The 12,593-nt window shown below is 38.5% G+C and overlaps 1 protein-coding gene across 2 annotated transcripts in view; it reads right to left on the bottom strand.

The window, feature by feature from the left end:
* Positions 1-4,584: 4,584 nt before the first annotated feature.
* Positions 4,585-12,593, bottom strand: part of FOXK2 (forkhead box K2) — a 47,778-nt gene continuing 39,769 nt past the window's right edge. For both annotated transcript variants that reach the window (XM_068655255.1, XM_068655256.1), the window contains 5 exons: positions 10,982-11,175; positions 9,968-10,143; positions 8,615-8,911; positions 8,160-8,369; positions 4,585-6,111 (listed from right to left, as the gene is read on the bottom strand). In XM_068655255.1, the coding sequence (XP_068511356.1) occupies positions 5,915-6,111; positions 8,160-8,369; positions 8,615-8,911; positions 9,968-10,143; positions 10,982-11,175 (1,074 nt within the window). In that variant the 3' untranslated portion in view covers positions 4,585-5,914. The remainder of the gene's footprint in view (positions 6,112-8,159; positions 8,370-8,614; positions 8,912-9,967; positions 10,144-10,981; positions 11,176-12,593) is intronic.

The following is a 12,593-nucleotide window of genomic DNA, read 5'->3' as shown; positions in this document are numbered from 1 at the left end:
GTGTTAGGCAGATGACGTATCCAGCACGTTGGTTTAGTTGACACCACATGGCTGAAGGGACCAGGTACACCGCAAAGCTCAGTACTAAGCCTGGCAGGAGCATACTCACTTGTGCTGTGATACACAGCAGTAATACTCACCCATGTTTTGGGCCTTACACAATGACACAGTCCTCACAGGCAGGCTGCTAAAGATTCAGTTTCTTCAAATGGAGGGGGCACTTAACTGAAGGCAAGTCTTACAATACCAGAATAAGCAACCAGTCACATTCTGAGCATAACCATAGCTCTACATGAGGCTGAAGAGCAAAAGGCAGGCAAGGCAAACTGTCAGCAGTCTAGGTTATGTGACAAAAGAGGATTAAATGTATTTAAAAATGACGAATTGTTAGCTTAAGATGAGTATTATAGTCCAGAGGTCCAATGGCATTTATTTCTTTCAGTACAGCTGTCTTAACTCTTAGCTAGGGACGTGTGCCTTTAGGAGAGGAGCCCGCTGACTGAGAGGGCAACATGCCAGTGGGGCAGACTGTGCTAATCTGACAACCACGAGGAAGTTGCACATTTTGCATAGTAAGTCTAAAATTATGACCATTTCTGAAAAACAATCTACGTCTACCACCAGCAGCTATTTAAGTAAATGGATTTTTGATGTTTAAAAGGAACAAAACACCTCCTCTCCCCCTCTTTTCCTATCTCCTTCCATAGTGCCTGTGTCACAGTTCTAAATGCTGAAAGGAAAAGTAGATTAGCCACTGCAATGTAAGTGGTAATTCCCAGGTATTTGCCAGCAGGCAGCAGGAGCCACAGAGTATTTATTTCCAAGCCTTTAGGTATTCAAATTAAAGCAGAAAGTAGAAGATAAATCAGTAAAGTTAGTCCTGCGTCCAGCATTTTCTACGTATATATAGGCCAAAAGGACTGTGGCAGCCTCTGCTGACCTAAATACAAAGGCTGTCTTGTTTTAGAGTCACACACTATTGAATCCATCTCCTTATTATTAAGCCCTTTAGATGCCCCAGTTTTACTGCCATTTTTTTCCTTCCTCCCCAAAGGTTTTATTTGTTGAAACAAGCCACTGATGGTGATGTTCTCATCTGTAGGAGATCCTGTGGAATTTCACACAAGTCCATGCTTTTTCTCAAAGAAACAGTTTATGCTCTTTCAGATATTCTAATCCGTTACGGCTGTCCCGTGGCTCTCCTTTTATTTCTGACCAACATTTCCAAGACTTTCAAGAAAGTATTGACATGAAAACAAGACCCAGCATTCTTGTAAATCTTTCTAGTACTTTAGGCATTTTCCCACTTCTGATCAGACAAAAATAACATAACTTTAAAAACCAAATCAACATTAATGCAAATCCTTTCTAGGAAATACACATCTATTATTATTTTTTAAATCTACAAATAGACTTACAAATAATTATGGCAATTGGTGCTAAAACTCTAATTTGTAGCCAACATTTTTAAGAAGTCAAACCATTAAGCAAATCCTTGCCTACGTACCTGATATCAGCCTCAGATGCTAACACTGGTTCTAGCAGAACAAACTCTGATACATGAAAAAGGAAAAAAAAAAAAAAAAGTCTGGCTTGAATATTAGTTGGGAAAGAAACAAGTAGAAGCACAGGCAGGAGGCAAGCTTGTTTTCATCTGCAGTGCAGAAAGATGAAGAAGAGCCTGATGGTTAAATCAACCCATGCACCTACCAACTTTAGATGCTCTATCAATTATTTTTGTGTCAGACTTTTAAAACAAACAACTAAACACTTTCCTCTAAAAGTATCGGCACATTTAAGATACACAGATAAACAGATCTAGCCAGTCTTAATAAGTTAAGGCCTCATTTATGAACTTATTTATGAACTGGAAGAGTGTTAGTAAGAATGCTAATGCAGTTAAGTGTATAGAAAAGAATCGCCCAAATTAATAGAAGCACTCAATATGGTGTAAATGCTAATATGCATATATAAGCACACATATGTATTATATATATAATGTATATAATACATATATATTATATAATATACATCATATGTATTATATATAATACATGTAACTCTAAAACTGCATGATACATAAAATCACGACCTGCATTAACGACCATGAACCACTCAAAATTTACCTTCTGGAGAAAATTAAATCAAGACACAAAACACACCTGAATGCAGGCTGTTACCTGAAGTTCCACTTTTTGACATAATTATAAAAACCAACAGTTTAAAATGAACCTGTATTATAACCACTGTGAAAGTAAAGGCAAAGTCTTCCCAGTTTTGTCTCCTGCGCAGCAATCCACACTGAGAAGTGCTTTCTGAAGCAGCAGCGCTTTTGCAGGCATGCTGGGGCTTAGCACAGTTAAAGTATTCACCTAAATCACCAGAAGGAAAAGCAGCATAGAAAGGACCGCAACCACATGGTCCTATGCTGGAATAACTGGGGGGTAGGAGGGAAGGCAAGGCAGCAGTTCAGAACTGAGACAACACACTGATCGCACAGAATCAGCCTTTCTGATTCAGTCCGTCCACAGCCCTCTGACTGAGGACTCTGTTGCTTTGCCATGTCCCGAGGTACTCCACAGCTCCCGTAACCATGGCCAGCACAAAGGCAGAACTGAGCATCCAAAAGCAAGAACATGCCACTGCCCCGGGTGCTGAGCTGCCTCCTTCCCAACCCCGAATTTGTCCCTGCTGGGACCTGGGGGCAACGCAACAGGCAGCTGCATCAAAACCCCAGTGGTGTTAAGGACAGGGACACCTTGGGCAAGGAAGACACGACACACTGACAGTGGAGATAAACACTTCTGTGGCTAGGCATAAATGCACGTCTAGGTCTTCATGTTAGAACTGGGAAAGGGGAAAAAAATGAGATCAGCTTCCTGAATCTTTTAAACATAACGGAAAACCCAATGACAGGCAATGAAAATTAGTCCCAGCTGTAAAGAAAATTAAGCTGGGTTACATTTTAGGATGTCATTAAATCCTGGTTAGAACATCACATGTTATTTCCTTATAGCCAGTCATTTTCAATGATTACATGAAAGCTTTAAACAGAAAGAATACTGAACAGGCAGCCTAGATGGAGCACAAAAAGAAATAACACCACTCACCACAAAACACAAACAACGGGACAGGTTACATCAATCTTAAGAGGTCAAATCTCCAGGTACAAGAAACCTGAAAAAAGTTTTCCGTTTGCACAAGAAAGATGCTATCGACTACAGGAGCGCAGGATGATCAGCACATACAACAACTGAGGAAAGGTCAGGAGCAGCACCTCAAGAGCAGCAGTGAGACGGCAAGTCCCATTCAGCCTTTGGTATCATTCAGCAATCACCACTGTGCCAGTCGTGGGAAGCGTGTAAATACATACACAGACCAGGGAACAGCACTGCCTGAACCACCCCACTACTCAGTTTAGTAAGGCCTGACCTGCAAGACAGACAAGTCTGCAATAGTCGGGACGACCAGACATTATCCCAAACTGTCACTTTTCAGTCTCACCAAGAGCAGGGGGGAGCACGCTGCTTACGCGAGAACCCAAGCAGTGTCCTCACGCTGCACAGCTTTTCCAAAGAGGTCACCCATCGGAACAAAGCTGTGTTCTTCTCTCAAATTCCACGGGCACCAAAAAGCACAAAAACAACGACATGCTACAGCACAGGGCCCAGGCTTCTCACATCCCCTCTACCCGAGCAGTTACAATTTACAGCTTGCCTACCATTATCGGACAGGAGGCATCACCTCGGCTCGTTTGGGTGCATACAGTTTCCTTTGGCACTGACAACATAAATTGGATTAATCACCAAATATACATACATATTTCAAACACACTTGTTGAGTAATTTCAACTTAGTTAATTTGCTGAATAAAATTTAATTTTATTTAAAAAATCTTATACACTATTATTCACCTAGCCCTAGTTGTGAACAGATTCTCACTTCTGAAAATAAACCACATTCTAGTCAATTCATTCAACACCAAATTAAATTACTAGTACTGGATTTTTTTTTTCTTAAAAAAAGTATGTTAAAACTTTACTTTTTTATTTTTTAAAACCTCTAAAGAAAATCTTGCAGTTTTACAGAAACATTTCTTTTTCAGGTTATGCTTTTTTTTTAAATGCCTGTTATAAATTCAGCTTGTGTAGAGTGTTTTTTTCATAGATTTTTAATATGTATTATCTGCAGAGACATTGTAACAGTTCCATTTTGTGGATGAACACAAAACTTGTACAGATTTCTCATATTTGGTCTTTAGGTAAATAGTTCCCAAAAGCTGCCTAAATAAACCACTCCAAACTGTTCAGTCCATCAAGAAAATACATTTTTTTCCTTTTGTAGTGGAAAAGGAAATATAAATAATGCATCATTATTACAGAAAGTGACAAAAATGAGATTGAAATTAAGCCAACTATCTAGCTTTCACTCACCTTACTGCATGAAGAAATAAGACGTTATGTGAATTGAAGACTGAACAGCAGCCTTACGTTTAAATTTAATTTTGAAATGTAAAGTGGAATCTATTACCACAATTAAAAGTGAGAAATTTCCAATACATTTTAAAATGTTCAACTGCAGAACACACACTTAAAAATTTGTTTTTATTATAATAATATGGTAGCCACTGTTAGAAAACCACAACAGCTACTCTTAATGGAGACCCCAAAAGGTCAGTGTATATGACATCAAAAGTGTTACGAAGAAACTGGTCAGATTAATTTCTACGGATGGGTGCTTAAGCTTAAAAATATCGAATATACCTCTGACAAGATAATTTTACTTTCTTTTTAAAAGGACTCGTGATAAAGAATTTAATCTTTTCTAAATGAAGAACAGTCTGTTATCTTAAACATACACAATATTAAGCGAGACTCTTGTTTTACTTTAGACTGGAAAAATATGCCAGGGACAGTCAAAGTCAACACAAAGTAACAAACAGCAAAAGGTAGCAGAAAGAGAAACAGATAAGTGCAGCTCTGGTCAAATTCATAGCAGTTCTTTAACGTCAGTTAACGGCTCATTTACATTGTAATTTCTAATCAGTTACATGCAAGCCCGAAGAAGCATTTGATCACTACACATGGTAATAAAATTTGATTAAATTTATCAGGCAACTGCTAAAATATGAAAATTTGCAGATGTAATAAAGTAGCTTTATCTGAACTTTAACAGGACAGACAAAAGTAAATCATTCCATTGGTTAAAAAAACCCTACATTCAGTTTTTTACCAAACAAAATTTCACATGAAAAGTATTGTGTGATTCCAAAGTTTCCGGAGTAGAAATGGAGTGATTTGAAATGTCAAAGACCCCATTATTTTGCAAAGAAATGAAAATACACCTCAAAAATTTCTAATTCCACATGTGAACAACAAAATACTGCATATCTACCAACAACTGCATCGGGTAGGTCATTATGAAAGGCTAGCTGCCAAGATGTAGGAAATGGCTCCTTGCCTCTGTTCCCTTTAAGGAATATACAATCGTTTGAAACCAGTTCACACTAAGCGCTTATCATGCTGCCGTTACACTGAGATACTCAGTCCTTAAAATAATCTGATAAAGATTTTTTAAAGCTGCAGCCCTCCCCAACACTGTATTTCTCAGTGTACACAGTTCAGTAGGGGGCAGGGAGGAGCGGGGGTCACAGCCTCTGGAACAAGATGTTTTGCAGTTTGACTTTAAATTACCAAGTTTTAAGGCCACCTGTGTTGTTTGTTTTTTTGTTTTTGTTTTTGTTTTTGTTTTTTTCAGTGCTGAAAGTTGAAGTCTGATCACAGGGCCCCTTTCCCCACTGCGTGAGAACATGTTCCAACATTTTAGGTGTTATATTTAAGTGTCTCCTTTTGGCACCATGGAGTTTATTTAAAAAAAAAAAAGGAAAAAAGAAAAAAGAAAACTCCTCTAAGTTTCTAGTTCTGGCTGCCTTTATCGCTCACTGCCACAGACGGGGTGTCCACGTTAACTGCTATGACTATGCTCTCTCCATCTTCTGTTTTGATACGTTTGAGTTCCTGCTGTTCCGACTGGTCTCCGTTCTGGCGCTTTGTTGGAAGAGATGCCGATGCGGACGCATGGGTTGCTAACATATGCAAAGGACTTGCAGCAGCTGCAAAAAGATAATAGAAATTTCAGCACCCTAATCCTTGTCAAAACAGATGATACTGAAATCAAATTTGCATTTTCATCAAAATGATGAGTTCTTTTCTTTGTACTATGGTGGGTATCAGCAATCCCAGTTGAGATTCAGGTCCTGTCATTTAACCTTTGTACAAATCTGAAAGACATTGCTCTAAATCACTCAGCAACCATACAGGTACAGACAAAGGTGGGAGAAAGGGAAAGTATCTCAGTTTTGTTAATGTGGAGCTAAAGACAGACAAATATTAAATGATTTAAAGCCAATCTACGCAGTAATTTGTGACAGAACTGGGAAGGGAAATCAAGATCCCCTTTGAGGAGGTCTGGCCATGTCTACGGATCATTGCAGAATGTTTGGCTGGGAAGGAGAGCAGCACCACGCCACACTCACCTCTAGCCACAAGTTATTAAACAAAACCTGTGCAACTCACACCACCAGGAGATGCAGACAACTCAAGCATCAATTCTTTTTTGACAGATAGGCACTTACCCAAAGTGTTAGACCACTGCCTTTTTCCTTACAAGAAAGGTTGGGAAATGACCTGATTAGATTCAAGAGTACAACTGAACTACACTGACAGAGATGTACATAGCTCAAACGTGCTACGCCAGATCTTAATCTTTGTAATCTTTGTCGTTACATGGACAAAACAGTGCACCAGTCACCACTAACAGGCAAGTGCAGTCCCCTCGATCTTCTGAGACATCCAAGGGTTCTTTCCCTCTACTTGACAGGAGTCTGTTTCTCACTATCAACTCTGACTTTATTAAACCAACTATTCAAATGTCAGTTTCATTTAAATTTCAAATACAAAATACTAACATTAATTTGTTCATTGCATTTCAAGAAACTTTATCTAAACATTATCAATCTACCTGCTTTTCACACACAAGTTCCCTTTCCTGAGCACCACAGCTTTGCAGGAGCTGAAATGTGAGATGTACAAAAAGAAGTTGTTATATTTGTTCTTAGTAAACTATCCTAGAGAATACCTGGAATATCACGAGGGCAAGTAAGCAAACGGTTTTGTATTTAGTATGCATTTGTAGAACAAATACTTCAGAAATAGTTTCACGTGACTCTCAGCTCAATTCTGAACAAAAAAGGTGCATATCAGGTCTGGCAGTAACTGCTTTTGCTTTACTTACACTAAAATGAAGTGGAAGGAGGCAGAACACTGACCTATAAATATTGAACTTTAGTAGGAGAACCAACATCAGAGATGGAAAAAGAGTAAAAAGGAAACAAAACAAATAATTTACTCCATTATTAAGATTTTAGAGCAGAAATACATGTAGAAATAGTTTTAGGCTATCTTATATCAATTTCCATAAGCATACTCTATAACAAAAAAGCTACTGCAGCATCAGATAACATCTCAAAGTGAAACTGCTGAATCAATCTCTATGCACCTGCAGAGCAAACAAAACTGAATACATCTGTTTAAGTTATGATAAATCCTGAACAATTAAAATTGTGATAGAAATACTGCTACCCAGTTAGACCACTGAATCTGAGAGGGGAAAGAGGGTATGCAGACAGAATAAGAATCTCAAAATCTTGGAGAATTCTCCTTCACTTTAGTGCCTTGCTCTTGTACAGGTTCAGTAGCAACAGAAGAAAAAGATAACTGCTCAAAAAGCCAGTCTGTCCTGCCTTCTTGCTGGTTGGTTCTTGACAAATCATCTGGGGAGCAGTTACCATTTTAATGGCATTGTCTTACAGGAACTTCTTTTAAAACTTGTTTATATCCTGGGTTTAATGATGAGAGGTTGGTCACCACTAAACACATCACTGTAATGACTACAAGAGAATAAATAGCTCTTCAAGTAATCATCATTGAAGAGAAATGCTGGTTCTTACCAAGAGGGAGAGAACAAACTCATACAAGACCGTAATCAAAATTTTCTGTACAACTTAGTTTTCAGTACAACTACAAAATACACGAGAACATTTCAAAAATTCAGCAGCGACCACTTTTGCAAAGCAACAGAACATCTTGGCACAATACATACCAGCGTTGCCCTGTCCTTGGATCGCAGTGGTGATAGGTACTATGTGCGTTCCGTTCTGTGTTACAGTTTTTATTGGTAGCTGGTGTTGACCTAGAGGTGCCTGTTGCACTATGGTAACTGTCTGTAAGGGGGTGGTCTGAGATGTCTGAATGATACGACTAGCAGCTCCTATTGTAGCATGACTAATAGCAGGTATAGGCTCCACTTTAACTGAAAAACAGATGATAAAACATTGGTAAAGACAAGAACACATTAAAAATTCATTTACTTTTACTACAGGAAAGTAGTTTTACTTCACTACTCAGTGCAGATGCATACTGTTTAATTACTAGCTCCAAGATGCATGAGGAATTACGATGCATTTCAAGTACTACACTTCAAACTGGAAGTAAATTTCAAATAATAATCCTTCCATATAAAGACCTCCCACAGCAACTAACCCCCCAGGTTCTCACCTTTTACTTCCTTGTGATCTCCATTCTCTTGAGGTTCTACCTTGGGCTGGGTTACCATCGCAGCTTGCGTGACTACTGCCTGTCCAGCTACAGTGTAAGTGTTTGCTGGTGCTAATCCAGTCACGTTTGTGACAGACACAGCTGGTATCTGGTGAACAACATGAACTGTCTGAACTACAGGCTGCTGGGATGTTGATGTTGTCACAGGAGTTGCAACAGTGTAGGTGACGGGTTTAATAGTTTGTGGTAGCTGCCGTTGTACAGTAATTAAAACTGGTTGGCTAGATAGAGGTGATCCTATCAAGAAAGAGACAAAAATTAGGCTGCTAATTTTAATTATTTAATTTAAGTCAGTCATTCTTTTAAGTTAATGTTAAAGCCTCATAAGATTAACAACCTTCTTCATTAATGCCTGAGTGATCCAAAAGATAAAAATGGATAATGAAGATCATGCCACATGGCATTCAGTGCTGGATTAGCTCGGCACAAGCTGTAACTATTTCGGCAAAACCCCCTTGCCATGCCCCTGCAAATGCAACTGTACTGCCAAAGCTATGCTTAATATTCATTCGGTAAAACTGCCTTCTGTAGATGGGAATTAAAGTGTGCTTCATGTACTGTGTGAAGGACCTCTGCAGTGGCAGAACTCCCAGCTTCCTAGGCTGGGGATGCACGGTCTCTGCTAAGGACTGGTTGCCTTTGTCACAGAATGGTCACTGCTACTCTTCCAGGTGCATCACCAACAAAATGGATGGCAAAAGTATATCATCTAAACAAATAAATATGTATTCCATCACACCTTGCCCTTGCTTTTTTGTTTGTTGGGTTTTTTTGTTCATGTTTAAAAAAAAGGAAAATTCTTATCATGCATATTTGTTCTCTCTCTTTAGCCTTGCAACTCTTTCACTCCCCAGCATTGAAAGGTTGAAATGACCACAGATGTATGTCAGATATTTGCTTATTTCTGTAACCCCCCAGTTAATGTATTTATTTTTCTAAACCAGAAAGAATATGTTGTATCCAAAGGAAGTGACAAGTATTGCAAGACAGTACAATCCTATACAGGACAGAAGCACAATCCCTGCTTAATAATAAAGCCATTAAGGGTTCTGATACACACAGATAATGCAGCCTCTATGTCTGCAAAAAGCTGTTTACCTGCTATGTTTACATGCTTTACAGTGATTGCTCTAAATGTGAAGGGCTTAAATATTTTTACTGATTTTTGGTGTACTTGTGAAATCTTGGTAGTGCGTGCATATAAATATATATACACATACACACACACACTTGTATTATATATTAGCCCTCTCCCATCTCCAACCCCCAAATGCTTATTTCAGGATTCCTCACCTGGGGCACTCTGTGCAAATCGTGCTTCTTGTATTACCGCTAGTTTTGGCTGGATAGCACTAGGCTCAGGTTCCATTGGGACTGGAGATCCTTCCCGGGACAGACTCTCGGGGGTCTGGACTCCACTGGAGTGCGCAGACAACACTCCAGAGTGATTAGGAGAGGCTGGGGCACTTCTGCATTTAAAAATGAAAGCAGCAGCTGATGTGTTTTAACTTCTGAACTGTGACAGACAGTGACCTTCCTCTACAGAGACTGTAACACACACTGCCCACAGGAGGGCACCTCTGCCTTCTGGCAAGTACAGTTACAACCCAAAGCAGTTTTGATGATCTTTTAAAAAGCTTTTGTTAAACAAGAACAGGATTTAAAAAGCAAACTTCAGGTATAGTTAATGGAACAGAAGTGGCTGGATGCCTTCTTAATGTGACTCTCTACACAATCTGTGAAACATGAACATTTCTTCTGGTGGAGAAAGATGGTGAGCAAATCTGTCTAAAGGGCAAGCCAAAAAAAATACACCAGTAGAAAGGCCATAACTTCACAAAGGGAGTAAGTAAAACCCTTGTATTTTCCCATCAAATTCTGCTTGAACATTATCAAACTAGATGCATACTTGTAATTTCTAAGTTCAACAAAACGGTAACTGTTTTTTGATAATTTTCTTTGCTGATTTAAAGTGCAGTTTAAATGGCAGTTAGAAATTAAAATTATAATTCTGTTAAAAAAAAAAAGAAAAACAACAACACAACCCAAAGGTACAGCAAGACTTGCTTACATTAACAATCTGACAGTTAGTTATGTAAATTGAGTCAGTTCTTTAATACTGAAAATAATCAATAAAAACAAACCTAGTGTTTTGGCAGCCTCCTCGTAAATCATACAGAATTCAAATAATGAGTCTGGATGAAATTAAATTACTGAACTTGTGACTGTATCCAAAACTATCAAGTCTGTATCAGCCTGAAGATTAAACAACAGCCATAGTCTTTTTGTTCATCTGTTTTTCCTTACCTAGAAGAGAGTGGTCCCAGAGGGGTTCTAAAGCAAGGTACTCCCCTAGGCCGCCTTTTCCTAAAAGCCTGCTCTATTAATTTGCTTTCAGAGGCAGGGTCTATCCTCCAGAATGAGCCTTTGCCTGGTTCTTCCTGGGAACGTGGTACTTTGATGAAATAACGATTCAGAGAGAGATTGTGACGTATTGAATTCTATGGAACATAAAAAAATATGTAGAATTCATATAACTTTTTCAAGTCAGAATGTGGCCTACTGCAGCAGTTTGTACTACAGGAGACTCGGGGTTCAGCTCTTTCATTCCTTAATTCAACAGGAGTCAGAGCACTGCCAAGGTAGTGCCATAAACCTGGAAGGTACTCTTGCATTTTTCAAATCTTTGCCAACAGTTAAAAACCAGTATGTTAACGTGAAACACGGTGATTGCAACACTGTTAGAACACTACAAATACTTGAGCATAATGCAGTGTAAAAAAATCAAGAATTAGCAGTCCTCATATACCACCCTTCCCCAGGTGTCAAGGAAAATATCAGGTTGTACTACAAGGGCCAGCAAAACACAGAATATGCTGATTCTGATCTTACACAATTCCCCTCTGTTACTGTTCCATAATACAGAAAGAGAAGATTAAATTACACAAGATCCAAATACAGCTAGATTGTTGGGAGTTCACCCACAGTCTCTGTCTCAACAGAGGAGCCAAGGATTTAGTTTGTCTAGAAAAACAACAAATGGCAGTGGGTTCTAAAACAGCTCTTCAGTGAGATCTCTGCCACTCCGCTCTAGTTTGCGCATTGCTTTATCCTCACTTTGCTGTAACACACAACCCTGATCAAAAAGATGCAGAAAACAGCTAACGCTCTGAAGTATCTATCTATGCTCGGCTTTGTGCACGTGCTTTTTAAATTTAAATACATAAACCTAAAATCTTTCAAAACATTATCACCGAAGCAGAAGAAAGTAAGTGTAAGAATACATACTGACATACTTGTGGGAGAACAGGGGAAAATGGAGAAAAGGCTTTACATTAACAAAAGCTCCTCAAAATCCTTCTTAGACGTATGTATTCATGACCCTGAAGGCAAATTTCAAAAACTTAAAGAAATGATAACCATGTATGGTTTCTTAAATGCAAACTGATGAAACCAGAAATGGTTTTTGTTGCCAAAAATTGAAACACAACTAGAAAGATGCCAAGAACATGCCTATAAACTGTATTTATTTCTCCGTATGCTAGAATAAAAGAGTAGATCCAAAAGTACCTGCTAAAATACATTCACAAAGAGTCCTCTAGTCAAAATGAGAGTTTTATATACTAAAAGATATTAATACCTCAACAGTACTTACTAAGGTATAGGATTTGGACATTATACACATGTATATACTCTCTGGTTTGAATAATATGCATATATGGCCTCAAATATTATTTAAGACATCAATCAGATAAAATCACCTTAACTATAATCTAATACTTGAAGGATAAGAACTAGCAAAGCCGCTGATACATGAGGTACACCTGTTACTGTTATAGCAGTAACTACTAGTGACTGATCAGCATCTAATTTTCGGCTTTTTGCTTTATTTATTGATTTAGAAACAGGTGCTAATTAT

Source organism: Anas acuta, chromosome 18 (assembly GCF_963932015.1).
Source record: "Anas acuta chromosome 18, bAnaAcu1.1, whole genome shotgun sequence".
Taxonomy (NCBI): Eukaryota; Metazoa; Chordata; class Aves; order Anseriformes; family Anatidae; genus Anas; species Anas acuta.
The sequence above is the reverse complement of the archived record's forward strand: the minus strand, read 5'-3'. Positions and strand labels throughout refer to the sequence as shown.